We start from the raw sequence: 17,829 nt of genomic DNA, 5'->3' as shown, positions 1-17,829 counted from the left end.
AGATACCCAGGGTTAGCTTTTACTTACAGAAGAGCATCAAGAGGGAAGCAGTCTAGCTGGCAGTAAGGACTAAATCCTACAGCACCTCCTGCGTCTTGCGCAGCAGTGGACTGGCCCACAGGCTGCACTAAGGAGAGAGGTCTGCCCAGTACTCACCAACACTCTCTCGGAGGTGGCCTCTGATTCAGACTTTGGGATTCCTTTCTCAGCTTCACCTTGACTATCGCTTCGATACCGATAAGCAAACTTCTTTTTCAGCGCCTCTGCTATGAGGGCAGCAGGGTCCGCAGCATCTGCCGGCTTGGGCTTTGTGTCTTGTTCTGACCTTAGAGAAGTGACGAGAAAAAAAGGGGGCATTGTGGCGCTGACAGCACGGCTCTAGCAGCAGAGACCCCCGACAGACACTGGTGCAGTGAGGTGGGGAGCCCTAGATTTACGGCTTGACAAAATAGCACAAAGGTACCCAGGAATAGTTCCTCTAAGGAGCAGAGACTGCAGGCTCCTTCAAGGCAGTCAGGGTTCCCTCCTCCACAAGCCTGGTCCCTTCCCTAGCAGGCACACAACTCGGCCTGAGGGAAGAATGACTGCACAGTAACAAGGCTTCAGAGGCCATGGGGGAGAAATGGGAGTCGCCTGCCAGTGTTTGTCCTGCTCTCAGTTAACTGCGTACAAGAGCTCCTGGGGGCTTATCTTTTTTAAATTAAAAACTTAAGAGCTATTCCAGTAGTCATGCTATAAAACAAAGTTCTCAAGAAGCTTGGTGTATGTGTGTGCTCACTCATGTCCGACTCTGTGACCCTATGGTCTGTAGCCCGCCAGGTTCCTCCGTCCATGGGATTCTCCAGGCAAGAATACTGGAGTGGGTTGCCACTTCCTCCTCCAAAGAAGCTTAGTAAGTTGCTTATAAAAGGCATAGGAAACCAAGGGAAGTGGGCAAGAAGGCAGATGTCTCCTCACCTTTTTACTGATCGCAGTTTCACGCTGTTCATGTCTTTCAGGATCTCCAGCATGTTGGGCAGGTCTGTTTTCTTTGGACTGTTCCTGACCGGGGTCTTCCCAGCGGAGGCGTTTCTCTCTCTCCGCTCTTTTATGAGATCAATGGCAGAAGTGCTCTGCTGGAGCCCCGGTGGGGGGAGGGGCGGGGGCGGCGGAGGGGGCACTGGCTGGACTGGGGGGGGTGCTGCTGCGGCAGCGGGCCTGGTGAATTCTAAGTCACCTGCAGGAATGAGGGGAAATCAGTTTAACCCTGGTGGTAAGAGGCAAATAAAATATTTTAAAAGTACAGTTATGTTAAGGACTTTATATCTGAAAGCAGTAACCTTAAAAAGAATCTGTCACAAGTAAAAAGGAAGTTTCAGTTACTTGCTTGGAATCTAAATGCCTGAATTTCAGTCACGGTATCATTTAATCCCAGTCTCCAGATGGAAATGTTCCATTTAACTTAACAGGGTACTTTTGTGATATCAAATGTTCAGGTCTGACTGCTTCACAGTGTGCAGCTACTTCTAGATGAAACAGCATCTGGATTGCACACAGAACTGCCTCCAGTAGGTAGTCTGACAGTTGAGTACTAGAGTAAATAACTATCGGATACCTCTGTGGTTCATTTTAAGTATATTTACATAGAAAGTACGCATGAACTAGAGAACGTAAATTAACCAGAATGAGTGTAAAAGTTTCAGATTTATTGAAAAAAATGGAGAGAAAAAAAAATTATAGTTAATTCCCCAAAAGAATAAGTAACTAAGAGTTAAAGCGGTTCTAAAATAAGGACCTAAAAATTCATCTTTCTGCATAACTGGAGATTAAAGAGTTGTTTGGGCGTGAACTATATTGATTAGTTTATTCAAGGGAGTTGGGTTGTAAATAGAACATCTAACAGAAATCCCCAGATGACCTCACAATTTACAGCAGTTTTCCTAGTCTGCCAGAAGAGGGAGGTAAAGCCAAAGAGAAATGTATCAGTAACTTAAAGGTTAAACAGAAAAGGGCAGGACTTTGGGTTTTCAAAAGTCATCTGTAGATTTCACTGAAATAACACCAGGTGCCTGGAGTACATTCGCCCTGCCCATGGTGGCCTGACCTAGGTTTGAGGAGGTTTCCGTGTAGGTTACATTAACTATAGGACCACAAGCTAAGTGACTCAGAGGTGGAATAACTATCCTTTACCCTTCAGAGCTGGCTTATACTGAATCTCATCAAGACTCAGGAACACTAGGAAAACAACCACTGCTTGCCAGCAGATTAATAAGCTAGGATTTCAAGGCTATGGTTTCTTCTCCAAAGTGACAACGCCACAAAAATAAAAGCAACACTATTAGACCAGAGTCAGAGGCCCTGAATTCAGTTTCCACTCTAGGCAAGAGGGAGACAAATGAATATTAAACAGCTACTTTGCACTAAAGATACTATATATAGTTTCCACATTTACTCCCATAGTAACTCCACAACATAAGTAACCACTATCCCAGTTATAGAGCTTTATGCTTGCCTCAGGACAGGTAGGTAACTAAACACACTCAACCCTGTCAGGGCTGTTTTGTAGTTACCTCCTCCAGTCTGACGTGAATGGTGCCATTAGCACAGACAGTGAAGTTCCCACAGCAGAGGCATGAGCAGTGTTCACCTTTATCAGTGGATGTATATTTTGTTTCCAAAATACACTCATCATCCTCTGACAGCATTAAGATTGTTCAAAACAAATGAAAACCACTTAAACTTGCCTGGGTCCTGTACTGGACCATGCAGGGGACAGGCCCCTAGTTTTCTAGCAAGCCCAACAGCTGTTATTAATTAACTTCTTTTAAATTTTAATTGTAATATAATTTATAATGTGTTAGTTTCTGTGTATAGCATACTGATTCAGTTACATATATGTATGCATACTGGGGGCTTCGCAGGTGGCTCAGCAGGTAAAGAATCTGCCTGCAGGGCCGGAGACACAGGTTCGATTCCTGGGTTGAGAAGATCCCCTGGAAGAGGACATGCTAACCCACTCCAGTATTCCTGCCTGGAGAATGCCATGGACAGAGAGGAACCTAGAGGGCTATAGTCCATGGGGTTGCAAAGAGTCAGACGTGACTGAAGAAGCAGAGCCCACAACATATATATTTTATATCTATATAATTTTTTCCCCAAGGGAGTGGTATTCCCCCCGCTCCCCACCCTCTTTTGCTGACTGACACCTGGAGGACTCACAGACCTGCACTGAGGTTCTGCTGTTCCTGGAGGGTCACGATCTTGGCAATCTGAGCTCTGAGGGCAGCAAGCTCACTTTCAAGGGCACAGATCTTCTGCAGCGCTTCCTCATTGGCCAGCGTCGAGGTCTGCAGCGGAGGCTCTTCTGGAGACAGGGTGGGTAAGGACGGCTGCCTGCCGTGGGGCTTCTCAAAGAAAGGAAGATCATCCTGAAGGGTTAGCCTTGACCGGACCTCTATCCTGCAAAGAGGACAGAAGTTGGCTGTCATAGGCTTTGAGAGGGGCTATGAAAAATTGTCACTTCAAAGTTAATCAGAACATAGCAGAAGAGAACATCTGAGAGCCATTTTCAGGCTGACCTTACATAAAACCCCCACTGTAAGTTTCAAGACAACAAAGCACTTGTCAACCTGATGTAGATCCACACCAGGCCAGCTTTCTTATTGCCATCATTCTTAATTTCTATCTCTCTATATTCAAGCCCATACTATCAGGAGGCATCACAGGTTTCAGCAGTGTCTTTGCCAATTCATGTTTTGGTGGCCTGAACTAAGATGATACAACTTTTAATGCTCTTAAAAATGGTGAACTAATTATTGGTTATAAATGACAACCAAAGCAGTAGTCCATTAACTCTTCCTCAAGGTCTTTGTTTCCACATTTCCATGTCAGTGTTTTCCATATGAGATAAAATATACCAAACTGTAAGACATACTGTAACAAAATGAGCCAAACTACAGCATTAGACACTAAAAGGGGGGGGTAACTATAATTGAACTTATGCAGTAATTATATAGATGGTCTCATTTTCACTTCAAGGTATTCTAATATGCACTGCACTGTAGCTCCATGTGGAAGTCTTCTGGGGTTGAGAACAACATTTAGATTTCAACTGTCGATTTGTATATTTATCCATTTCCTCCTATTTTCTACAATTAGGTTTTTCTGGCCTCTAAGCCCTTTTCTCTTTTTTCTTCCTCTGGCTTTACTGAGGAATCACTGGCAAGTACTGTATGTATATAAATGCTGTACAGCATGATAATCTGACCATGTGTATACACTCTGGAATAATCGCCACACCCAAGTTAAGCACATCCCAGTTCCCTCACAGTCTCATGTGGCCATGTGACTGTGAGTTTTGGCTAACCGGGTTGTGAGCCACCTGGGAAGCTGCTTGGAGGGCAATGACTTGGTTCCACAAGAAAAGAAGGCCTTTCATCTCTGGCCCCACCCATTATTCCTCCTTTCCTGAGAGCCGTGAGTCACCAAGCCCAGAAGCTAATGCTGACCGGAAAGCCACAGCTGAGAATGCCCAAGAGCCTGGCGAGTGGTTCCTGGGCACACAGTGGAGCCACTGGCAGCTTCAGACTGTCCACTCGGGGGGGTTTCTGACTTGAGAAAATAAACTTCCATCACCATTATCTTGGACTTCTCTGTTTCGTGTAGTCAAACTTGATCCTCTTGTAACATTCACCAACAGTATATCCTATTTTAAAATAGTTCCTTTAACTGAATATTGCAATTTTTTGCTTGAGAAATGAAACAATTCATTCTTCCTTGTGTTTGAATGAGTAAATTCTTGGACCTTTATCATTTGGTATTTTGCACTAAATTCAGGTGGTTTTCTTCATACCTAATCTTGATTATATCCCGTTAAAATACCACATATACAAGATGGTTGCAAATTGTTTTTTATAGAATTTTTTACAATATTGTTAAAAATATTTGGAGAATAAATGTCCTAGTTACTACCTAGCCCTACTTTACCTTACCTAGTAATCAACTTTAATAATACTAACCTTGTTCACTTTCATTTGGCATATTTTTGGGGTAGGGAAATATATTTGGCTTGCAAAAAGCTTTAATTACCATTTTCTTTCTAAGCTCTACACTGGGAAGAAACAGGTGATAAAATATTTTTAAAAGTAATGGTGATTAAAAAAAAACAAAATATTTAAAAGAAACAATACCAATGCTCTGGTTAAATACATTAATAGGTTCTTTAAATGCAAGCATTCTAATCAACCTGCAATAAAGAAAATAATTTTGACATTAAAAAAAATCACTGTGGCTTTTTGTTGACGGGAAAATTCTGATTTCTACCTACCTTTCATAAAGAAGGTCTGATTTTGTTAACCAGCTCTATACAGTAAATTACAAGAAGATACAAATTATTCTGTCTACTGAATGAAGTTTTTTAGGGGGAGGATACTTAGAGTAATTTCATTTAATGAGTACAATGTCAAATACTCTAATACGCTTCCTCAACTATATTCTTGACAACTCATTAATGTTTTTAATAAAACATTTTAAAACTTTAAAAATACTATTAAAAAAATACTACTTCTTAAAATAAGGAAACCATTGATAGGTAGGCTATTGGCAGAGATAATTTTAGTCTTGAGAACAGATGTGAGTAAAATATAGAAATATCAAATATGCAATTAAAGTATCATACTTGTTCAAAACAACAGTGAAGAAATAAGGAAGACTAGTAGGAATAGAGACTGTGCGTTTAAAGCAGGAAATCAGAAGCAGAGTATTCTCAGAACAGAGGATAGACACCCCTGCCACAGGCACCGCAGGCAGCGTACCCGAAGGGCTACAAGTTGACAAAAGTAGAACAGAAGGGAGAGAGAGCACCTGCAGGGGAAGACTCAAGTCTACCCTGACCATCTCCCATGAAAGTGATATTCTGCTTTGTTTATTAAAACTTACCTAAATGAATGAACATTTTATTGGGAGTGGAAGTGAGGATGATGGTTTGTTTTCACATTATTTGTGAGTGCAGAGATTTCATAAAGTCTGTATCATAATAGCAAATAGAGATAAATTTCAAATGCGAGAATCTTGAGTACTATACTAAGCAAAAAGAAGTTGTAATAGCTTTTTTCAGGAACTAGTAGTCACTTTAGTAGTGAATATACCCTCCTGGATCACAGGACCCAAAAGTATTACATGCTTTTCAGTTTGTTTGAAAATGTTACCATTCAAGTAAGCCAATCATCAAATCCCATGAACATTTCAATACCCAGAACTGGAACCAGGTAACATGATAGTTTGGATTAAGAGAGCAACTACAAGGCAAAACAGTTTCCTTTAAGATATTTTCCGGGCAAAATACAGTCAGAGAAAATTAAATACTGAACAGCAAATGACAGTGTTTAAGAAAAACAATTAAGCATCTACCTCTCCCAGTAAAATTTCTACAGATGAATTTAATCCTTCTGTTTCTCCATCTACTAGAACTAAGGGTAAGCACTTATTAATCTTGAAAACCAGTGTGCCAGGCTGAAAGAAAAAAAGTTTAGGACCTTTAGGAAGAATATTTAAGTAACAGTGTCAGATCACCTATATTTTATGTGTCTATACTATTTTTATAACTTTGGTATACTCTCTACATTTATATTGTGAAATTCTTTCGATAGCTATAGGTTCAGACAAAATAATTCTAGGAAATGTGGAAGTTTAAGTGTGGATTTTTAGAAGCTAAAAAAAGTAAATAATCCTGAAATGATCATATCCTCTTGAAGACATAAGAAGATTCAACATACAGAGAAGCCTGAAAACCAAAGCCATAAAAAAGAAAAAGTTACTCTGTAATATTCTTGTTTATGAAAAACCTTAGGTTTTATGAAAATTCTGACAAGTCCAGGACTTTAAAATTATAAACACACACACCTTTTTCCTACAGACATGTTTTATAACACAGTTGACAAATAACTCATTCTCAGAACCAATCTGTTTTGCCATCCTTCAGAAGAGAAGGCTATTAAGAAATACCAAGGAAAAAGTAATTCAAACTAAGAAACTAAGGGCTTTTTAAGCTCTACTAATCAAAGAAAATTCTCGATTAAATATAATGTACCTCTAGGATCCTTTCCCCTTATCTAGCAGTGAAAGCTCAGAATCTGAGATTTTTTCAAAATAACCCAGTGGTATTCCCCAGGTGACTTACTGAGCCTCCCTCACTATTTTGAGAGAACAGTATAGAAAAGTAAAAAAAACATACTCTTCTGTCAACAGGATACAGGGGGTAGGGAGGGGGAGCTGACACTTTAGTTCACTGAAAACACACAGATGGGTAGAAAGAAAATATTTTCCAAGTGAGCATATAGTTGGAAGACAACTGGACCTATCTTAAAAAAAAAAAAAAAGAGGGGGGGCAACTGGACCAGGGAAATTATTTCAAAGGAAGTAATCCATGAAAGGATTTATAGTGAAGGACAGGCATGACTACTGTGGGGCTACAGACAGATGACTCAGTTTAGTTCAATCACTCAGTCGTGTCTGACTTTGCAACACCGTGAACCACAGCACGCCAGGCCTCCCCTCCCTGTCCAACACCAACTCCCGGAATTCACCCAAACCCATGTCCATTGAGTTGGTGATGCCATCCAACCATCTCATCCTCTATCGTCCCCTTCTCCTCCTGCCCTCAATCTTGCCCAGCATCAGGGTCTTTTCCAATCAGTCAGCTCTTCGCATCAGGTGGCCAAAGTATTGGAGTTTCAGCTTCAACATCAGTCCTTCCAATGAACACCCAGGACTGATCTCCTTTAGGATGGACTGGTTGGATCTCCTTGCAGTCCAAGGGACTCTCAAGAGTCTTCTCCAACACCACAGTTCAAAAGCATCAATTCTTCAGCACTAGCTTGCTTTATAGTCCAGCTCTCACATCCATACATGACAACTGGAAAAACCATAGCCTTGACTAGACGGACCTTTGTTGGCAAAGTAATGTCTCTGCTTTTTAATATGTTGTCTAGGTTGGTCATAACTTTCCTTCCAAGGAGTAAGCATCTTTTAATTTCATGGCTGCAATCACCATCTGCAGTGATTTTGGAGCCCTGAAAAATAAAGTCAACCACTGTTTCCCCATCTATTTGCCATGAAGTGATGGGACCAGAGGCCATGATCTTCGTTTTCTGAATGTTGAGCTTTAAGCCAACTTTTTCACTCTCCTCTTTCACTTTGATCAAGAGGCTCTTTAGTTCTTCACTTTCTGCCATTAAGGGTGGTATCATCTGAGTATCTGAGGTTACTGATATTTCTCCCAGCAATCTTGATTCCAGCTTGTGTTTCTTCTAGCCCAGCGTTTCTCATGATGTACTCTGCATAGAAGTTAAATAAGCAGGGTGACAAGATACAGCCCCGACGTACTCCTTTTCCTATTTGGAACCAGTCTGTTGTTCCATGTCCAGTTCTAACTTGCTTCCTGACCTGCATATAGGTTTCTCAAGAGGCAGGTGAGGTGGTCTGGTATTCCCATCTTATTCAGAATTTTCCACAGTTTGTGGTGATCCACACAGTCAAAAGCTTTGACATAGTCAATAAAGCAGAAATAGATGTTTTTTCTGGAACTCTCTTGCTTTTATGGCAGTTTGATCTCTGGTTCCTCTCCCTTTTCTAAAACCAGCTTGAACATCTGGAAGTTCACAGTTCACATATTGCTGAAGCCTGGCTTGGAGAATTTTGAGCATTACTTTACTAGCATGTGATATGCGTGCAATTGTGCAGTAGTTTGAGCATTCTTTGGCATTGCCTTTTTTGGGAGTGGAATGAAAACTGACCTTTTCTGGTCCTGTGGCCACTGCTGAGTATTCCAAATTTGTTGACATACTGAGTGCAGCACTTTCACAGCATCATATTTTAGGATCTAAAATAGCTCAACTGGAATTCCATCACCTCCGCTAGCTTTGTTCATAGTGATGCTTCCTAAGGCCAACTTGACTTCACATTCCAGGATATCTGGCTCTAGGTGAGTGATTATCTGCGTCGTGAAGATCTTTCTTGTACAGTTCTTCTATGTATTCTTGCCACCTCTTCTTGATATCTTCTGCTTCTGTTAGGTCCATACCATTTCTGTCCTTTATTGAGCCCATCTTTGCATGAAAAGTTCCCTTGTTATCTCTAATTTTCTTGAAGAGACTGCTAGTCTTTCCCATTCTGTTGTTTTCCTCTATTTCTTTGCACTGATTGCTGAGGAAGGCTTTCTTATCTCTCCTTGCTATTCTTTGGAACTCTGCATTCAGATGCTTATATCTTTCCTTTTCTCTTTTGCTTTTTGCTTCTGTTCTTACTGGACAGATGACTTTTTTTCACTAGACAGATGACTAGTGGGATTTATCACCTATTCTTGATTCTGTTCAACAAAATCTTGTTTTGTATTTTAAAAGCTAGATCTTCCTATAAGTGATATTTAGCACAAATTACCCTTGACCACAGTACTTTATTGATATACATTAATTAATAGTTAATGACTAGTACCAACTAATTTCATATTGTTCATGAACAGTATGAAAAGGTAAAAAGATGACACTAGAAGATGAACCCTCCAGGTAGGTAGATGTCCAATATTCTACTGGGAAAGAGCAGAGAAACAGCTCCAGAAAGAAGGAAGTGGCAAGCCCAAAGCAGAAACAACACTCACCTGTGGATGTGTCTGGTGGTATAAAAGTCAAGTCCTATGCTATAAAGAATAATACTGCATAGCAACCTGGAATGTTAGGTCCATGAATCAAGGTAAATTGGACATGGTCAAGCAGGAGATAGCAAGAGTGAACATCGACCTTTTAGGAATCAGTGAACGAAAATGGACAGGAATGAGCTAATTTAATTCAGATGACCATTGTATCTACTATTGTGGGGCAAGAATCCCTTAGAAGAAACACAGTAGCTCTCATAGTCAACAAGAGAATCTGAAATGCAGTGCTTAGGCACAATCTCAAAAACAATAGAATGATCTTGGTTCGTTTCCAAGAGAAACCATCTAACATCACAGTAATCCAAGTCTATGCCCCAACCACTAATGTTGAAGAAGTTGAAGTATGTAGATCTATGAAGATCTACAAGACCTTCTAGAAAAATGGAAGTGTTGGTCACTCAGTCATGTTCAACTCTTTGTGACCCAATGACTGTAGCCCGCCGGGCTCCCGTCCATGGGATTCTTGAGCCAAGTATAGTGGAGTGGGTTGCCATTCCCTTCTTCAGTGGATCTTCTTGACCCAGGGAAACCTGGCTCTCCCACAGTGCACAGAGATCCTTTACCATCTGAGCCACCAGGGAAGCCCTGGTACAGGACCTTCTAGAACTAACTCAAAAAAGATTTCCTTTTCATCATAGGGGATTGGAATGCAAAAGAAGTCAGTCAAGGAATACCTGGAGTACAGGCAAGTTTGGTCTTAAAGTACAAAATTAAGCAGGGCAAAGGCTAACACTTTTGCTAAGAGATATGCACTGGTCATAGCAAACACCCTTTTTCCCAACAACACGAGATGATTCTACATATGGACATCACTGGATAGTCAGCACCAAAATCTGATCATATTTTTTGCAGTGGAAGATGGAGAAGCACTATCCAGTTAGCAAAAACAAGATGTGGAGCTGACTATGGCTCAGATCATCAGCTCCTTATTGAAAAATTCAGGCTTATATTGAAGTAAGTAAGTAAAACTATGAGGCTATTCAGGTGTGACCTAAATCAAATCCCTTATTATTATACAATGGAGGTGATGAACAGATTCAAGGGATTAGATCTCATAGAGTGCCTGAAGAACTATGGACGGATGTTTGTAACACTGTATAGGAGGTGGTGACCAAAACCATCCCCAAGAAAAAGAAATGCACAAAGGCAAAGTGGTTGTCTGAGGAGGCCTTAAAAACAGCTGAGAAAAGAAGCAAAACCCAAAGGAGAAAGGGAAAGATATACCCAACTGAATGCAGAATTCCAGAGAATAGCAAGGGGAGATAAGAAAGCCTTCTTAAGTGAACAATGCAAAGAAACAGAGGAAATCAATAGAATGGGAAAGACTAGCAATCTCTTCAAGAAAATTAGAGATACCAAGGGAACATTTCATGCAAAGATGGGCACAATAAAGGACAGAAATGGTATGGACCTAACAGAAGCAGAAGATATCAAGAAGAGGTGGCAAGAATACAAAGAAGAACTATACAATGAATATCTTAATAACCCAGATAACCACAATGCTGTGGTCACTCACCTAGAGCCAAACATCCTGGAATGTGAAGTCAAGTGGGCCTTAGGAAGCATTACTACAAACAAAGCCAGTAGAGGTGATGGAATTTCAGCTGAGCTATTTAAAATTCTATCAGATGATGCTGTTGAAGTGCTGCACTCAATATGACAGTAAATTTGGGAAATTCAGCAGTGGCCACAGGACTGGAAAAGGTCAGTTTTCATTCCAATCCCAAAGAAAGGCAATGCCAACAAATGTTCAAACTACTACACAATTGTACTCATTTCACATGCTAGCAAAGTAATGCTCAAAATCTTCCTGGTCAGGCTCCAACAGTATGTGAACCAAGAACTTCCAGATGTGTAAGCTGGTTTTAGAAAAGGCAGAGGAACCAGAGATCAAATTGCCAACATCCATTGTATCATAGAAAGATCAACAGAATTCCAAAAAAAGACCTACTACTGTTTCATTGACTACGCTGACGTCTTTGACTGTGTAGACCACAACAAACAGGAAAATTCTTAAAGAGATGAGAATACGAGACCACCTTTCCTGCCTCCTGAGAAACCAGTATGCATGTCGAGAAGCAACAGTTAGAACCCAACAGGAAACAACGGACTGGTTCAAAATTGGGAGAGGAATATATCAAGGCTGTATACTGTCACCCTGCTTATTTAACTTATATACAGAGTACATCATGTGAAATGTGGTGCTGGATGAAGCACAAGCTGGAATTGAGATTGCCGGGAGAAATATAACAACCTCAGATATGCAGATGACACCACTCTAATGGGAGAAAGTGAAGAGAAACTAAGAGCTTCAGTGAAGAGGAACTAGGAGCTTCTTGATGAAGTTGAAAGAGGAGAGTGAAAAAGTTGGCTTAAAACTCAACATTCAAAAAATGAAGACCATGGCATCCAATCTCATCACTTCATGGCAAATAGATGGGGAAAAGATGGTAACAGTAACAGACTATTTTCTTGGGCTCCAAAATCACTGCAGATGGTGACTGCAGCCACAAAATTAAAAGATGCTTGCTCCTTCAAAGAAAAGCTATGACAAACCTAGACAGCATATTAAAAAAGCAGAGATATCACTTTGCCAACAAAGGTCCATCTAGTCAAAGCTGTGGTTTTTCCAGTAGTCATGTATGGATGTGAGAGTTGGACCATAAAGGCGGAGCACCAAAGAACTGATGCTTTCAAATCATGGTGCTGCAACTCTAGAGAGTCTACTGAACAGCAAGGAGATCAAACCAGTCAATCCTAAAGAAAATAAACCCTGAATATTCACTGGAAAGACTGATGCTGAAGCTCCAATACTCTGGTCACCTGATGCAAAGAGCCAACTCATTAGAAAAGACCCTAATGCTGGGAAAGATTGAAGGCAGGAGGAGAAGGGGATGACAGAGGATAAGATGGTTGGATGGCATCACCAACTCAATGAACCTGAGTTTGACAAACGCTGGGAAATACTGAAGGACAGGGAAGACTGGCACTGCCTCAGTTCATGGGGTCACAAAGAGTTGGACATGCTTAGCAACTGAACAACCAAATAATTAAGATGCTCTGAACCATTATGCTCCTGGCCTACATTCTCACTATGGAGCTTCAGCAAGCCAGCCTGCTTGCCTGCCTTTGGAGTCTTGTTACCCAATATCATTCTCTGAGGTCAGGATTCTGCCCCAGTACTGCTTTAAAAAGAACAGCACATTCCATTTTATACTTGATATCATTAGTCAAAGTCTTCACTCTCACTTTATTCACTATTTTTATGTCAGGTTTTTGTAAATAAGTTCCTCTTAGTCATTGGATTACAAACATTCTGGTCATGTATTAAGAGCTACCTCAATACTTTCAAATCCTGTGAATTTATAATTTTTTATTTAATACATACTTAGTTTGATACAAATGTGGGCAATCAGATACAACTGGAAATTAACATATTAATAAAGAATGAACAAACTGAAATTAACCTTGAAACATGTAGATATTCCTTACATAACATTCTACTCCAGGGAGAAAACATGCAAATGATGGGACCAACAAGGGCTTAATTTCCAAAATGTACAAACAGCTCATACAACTCAAAAACAAAAACACAAGGCAATTAAAAAATAGGCAGAAGGGACTTTCCTGGTGGTCCCTGGCTAAGAGCCCATGCTCCCAACTCAGGGGACCTGGGTTCAATCCCTGGTCAAGGAACTAAATCCCACATGCTGCAACTAATCCCTGGCTGTTATATAAAATTTAAAAAAAGCCGGGGCTGGGGGGGTGTGGGGGGAGAAGATTTACGTAGACATTTCTTCAGAGAGGACAGACAGACGGCCGACAGGCACATGGAAAGTGTTCAACATTGCTTATTGCTTATCATTAGAGAAATGTAAACCAAAACTACAATGAGATACCATCTCACTTGGGTCAAAATGGCTATCATTAAAAAAAAGGACAATTAACAAATGCTGGAAAGGGTGTGGAGAAAAGGGAACCCTCCTGCACTGTTAGTGGAAATGTAAATTGGTGCAGCTACTATGGAAAACGATATGGAAGGTTCCTTAAAAAACTAAAAATAGTTACTATATAATCCAGCAATCCTACTCATGGGCATATATCCAGATAAAACTATAATCCAAAAAGATACATGCACCTCAATGTTCATAGCAGCACTATTTACAATAGCTATATGAAAACAATGTAAATGCCAACAGACAAATGGATAAAGAAGATGTGGTACATATATACTATGGAATCCTACTCAGCATTAAAAGAAATGATATAATGCCATTTGCAGCAACATGAATGGACCTGGAGATTATCATACTAAGTGAAGTAAGTCAGAAAGAGAAAGACAAATATATGACACCACTTAAACACTGAATCTGAAAGATGACACAAATGAACTTATCTGTGAAACAGAAACAGAGCAGACCTGTTGGGACCAGGTGGGAGAGGGATTAAGGAAGGAATGGAGTGAGAATTTGGAGTTAGCAGATGGCAACCATTATACATATACAGGATGACTTCCCTGGTGGCTCAGACGGTAAAAGCGTCTGCCTACAATGTGGGAGACCTGGGTTGGATCCCTGGGTCGGGAAGTTCCCCTGGAGAAGGAAATGGAAAAGTACTCTTGCCTGGAAAAATCCCATGGATAGAGGAGCCTGGTAGGCTACAGTCCATGGGGTCACAAAGAGTCAGATACGACTGAGTGACTTCACTTCACACCTAGGATGAATAAACAACAAGGTCCTACTGTATACTGCAGGGAACTGTATTCAATATCCTGGTACTAACCATAATGAAAAAGAATATAAAAAACAATGTATGTAAAACTGAATCACTTCACTGTACAGCAGAAGCTGGACAGCAAAGATATCAAACCAGTCAATCCTAAAGGAAATCAACCCTGAATATTCATTGGAAGGACTGACTGCTGAAGTTCAAACTCCAATACTTTGGCCACCTGATGGAAAGAGCCTATTCACTGGAAAAGACCCTGATGATGGGAAAGACTGAAGGCAAAAGGAGAAGAGGGTGGCAGAGGATGAGATGTTTAGACAGCATCACCAACTCAATGGACTTAGTTGGAGCACCACAGGGAAGCCTGGCATGCTGCAGTCAATGGAATTACAGAGTTGAACGTGACTCAGTGAATGAACAACAATTAAAAAATAAAATTTACAACTGCTCTACTCTAAAAGCAATCAGAAACTTGATAACAATGCCTATGATGTCTGCAAGAAGCCACAGAGATTATAGTCTTTAATTTTTCATCACACAGAGAACAAATGTTATGCTGTGTGTCTATGTCCAAAGGCCACAGTCTCCAGAAACTATTACTATGAAAGAGAATAACAACTTAATTATCTGAGAAAGACTATCAGTTATATTGACTCTTTCTAAGAATCTCAATGCTGCTTATAAAAACGAAGATTTAGTTTCAATTCTGAGGCTATTCTTTTAATTCAATGGGAAATGAAAATGTGTAGAGAGAAAAAAGACTTGCACAGTATGTGTCACTGTGCTATAAGTTTTCTCATGTTGTCTTTCAAAATTCTCTCAATGTAGGAATTAGCACTTTCAATTTAGAGGTGAAAAACTCAAGTTCAAAGTTTTTCCCAGAGAGAGAATACCATAACACTGTAACCAACTGTTAAAGAAATGCCATCAACATAAATTTCAAGGGAGAAATAATTATATATTGAACAGCTTTGACTTTCATATAAATGTGAGAGGCAGAGAAACACTCAAATGGCTATATATGAATCTTAGAGGTACTCTATTAAATGTTTTTAAGTTAAGTTATAAGTTTAAGCTATAAAGCTCCCATAGAAATGCAGTTAATATTAAAGTGACAGATGAAAAAAGACTCAAATGGCCTGGTAAAAGGATGAGCATTAAGTAATTGTCAAGGCAAAGTAAAATTCCATCAGCTCTCATCCTTCTATTTTGTCCTACTGCTTAAAATACATTCTATGGTAAATTTGCTATTTCATGGATCTGTAAAAAACACTTGATCTGGTATATGAAACTGACCAAATAGAGCTTCCTCAAAGCTCCCTTCTGTGAGAAGATGGTTGAGACTTTGTCAGCCTATTTATTAGGATATCAGCTTCCTGACAGCTCAGTTGGTAAAGAATCCACCTGCAATGCAGGAAACCCTGGTTTGATTCCTGGGTCAGGAAGAGCCCCTGGAGACGGGATAAGCTACCCACTCCAGTATTCTGGCCCGGAGAATTCCATGGACTGTATAGTCCATGGGGTTGCAAAGATCTGGACACAACTGAGTGAGTTTCTCTTCAGCCACAGGAAAATAACAGTACCTTCCCCCAGACATACAGATTTATACACAAGAAGTGCCAATACTTTGGCCACCTGATACAAAAAGCTGATTCTAGAAAAGACCCTGATGCTGGGAAAGATTGAAGGCAGGAGAAGAGGATGACAGAGGATGAGATGGTTGGGTGGCATCACCAACTCAACGGACATGAGTTTGAACAAGCACTGGGAGATGGTGAAGGACAGGGAAACCTGGCGTGCTGCAGTCCACGGGGTTGCAAAAAGTCAGACACAACTGAGAGACTGAACAACAGTAATGACGATAGTTAATCACAACTGATGCAAAAAGTGATACGGCACCACACTGCACAAGAAAGCCCACCCACTTTTCCTGTGGGCCATGTCACTAACCTGGGAAGTCTGAGACCACTTCCCACCTGTGTGTCTACTTCCTCCTCCAGGCAGATCCAACTGGATCTTCTCTGTTTCCTTCTCACTTTGTTCACAATCAGATGATCTTTGCCTAGAATACTTCCGGGCACCGTTTCAAAGATCCTTTAGCCAGTTACTTTCAACATCATAGACAAAATTCATTATCCAGATCCACTATACCAACTCAATTACTCTATAACCACAATCCCCTTAATAGTTACCCTATACTGTCACATCAAGTACAAACATGACATTTGTGTTAAAAGCCTTTTAGAGACTTATCTTGAGGAAGATGGAGCAAATGAACCTTTCACTATTCTTCATCCTCACTACAACTAAAATCTCTGGATATCATAGATAAAACAAATGTAAGATGACCCTCAGGTGGAGAGAAGGCAGACTGGGTGGGACCTGAAATCAAGGGAAAAAAAAAAATCATAGGAGTGAGTTCCCTGAGTTTTCCTTTTGCCTTATATATGGTAGACTCGGTGCTCGAGTAACCCAGAAATGCCAAGAGATGCAGGGAAGAAAAAAAAGCCCCAACAAAAGCCTGCTCTTTAGCCAAAGCACCAAAAAAGGGGCAGCCTCCCACGATAGATAACTTATAAATAAAACAGTGGCTCTGCTCCAGCCAAACATCACAGGAAACACTGTAGCCCTACCTCCACCATGCCACAAAGACTTAACTTCCCCCCTTTTCCAGAGAAGGCAATAGCACCCCACTCCAGTACTCTTGCCTGGAAAATCCCATGGGCAGAGGAGCCTGGTGGGCTGCAGTCCATGGGGTCAGGAAGAGTCGGACACGACTGAGCGACTTCACTTTCACTTTTCACTTTCATGGATTGGAGAAGGAAATGGCAACCCACTCCAGTGTTCTTGCCTGGAGAATCCCAGGGACGGGGGAGCGGCTGCAATGAGGTGCCTGAATCCCTACAAGGTAGTGTCGGAGAAAGCCAGGACTTACCCCACCTCCCTGTGGGGTGCATGTGTACTAAGTCGCTTCAGTCTCTTTGCAACCCCATGGACTATAGCCGGCCAGGCTCCTCTGTCCGTGGGATTCTCCAGGCAAGAACACTGGAGTGGACTGCCATGCCCTTCTCCAGGGGATCTTCCCGACCAGGGATCGAACCCTTGTCTCTTATGTCTTCTGCACTGGCAGGCAGGTTCTTTACCACTAGTGCCACCTGGGAAGCCTTTTTGTACAGTGAAAGGCATTTCCTCTATCAGACAATCCTTCTGTGTGCACATCATCCAGAGGGCCATTTCTGTTTACCTCCAAGGGTGAACAAGCAATGTGTGTGGGTATATGTTAAGTTGCTTCAGTCATGTCCAACTCTGTGCAGCCCTATGTAACCTTCCAGGCTTCTCTGTCTATGGGATTCTCCAGGCAAGGACACTGGAGTGGGTGCCATGCCCTTCTCCAGAGGATCTTCCTGACCTAGGGA

General features: G+C 41.1%; 1 protein-coding gene across 2 annotated transcripts in view; it reads right to left on the bottom strand.

Moving 5' to 3' along the window:
- Positions 1-17,829, bottom strand: part of MTFR1 (mitochondrial fission regulator 1) — a 61,014-nt gene that overhangs the window by 2,205 nt on the left and 40,980 nt on the right. For both annotated transcript variants that reach the window (XR_005724595.1, XM_040261306.1), the window contains 3 exons: positions 3,203-3,438; positions 958-1,216; positions 157-325 (listed from right to left, as the gene is read on the bottom strand). Coding sequence is in view for 1 of the 2 variants with exons in the window: in XM_040261306.1 (XP_040117240.1) it covers positions 157-325; positions 958-1,216; positions 3,203-3,438 (664 nt within the window). In the remaining variant the exon portion in view is untranslated. The remainder of the gene's footprint in view (positions 1-156; positions 326-957; positions 1,217-3,202; positions 3,439-17,829) is intronic.

Source organism: Oryx dammah, unplaced genomic scaffold, assembly GCF_014754425.2.
Source record: "Oryx dammah isolate SB20612 unplaced genomic scaffold, SCBI_Odam_1.1 HiC_scaffold_19, whole genome shotgun sequence".
NCBI classification, from domain to species: Eukaryota; Metazoa; Chordata; class Mammalia; order Artiodactyla; family Bovidae; genus Oryx; species Oryx dammah.
The sequence above is the reverse complement of the archived record's forward strand: the minus strand, read 5'-3'. Positions and strand labels throughout refer to the sequence as shown.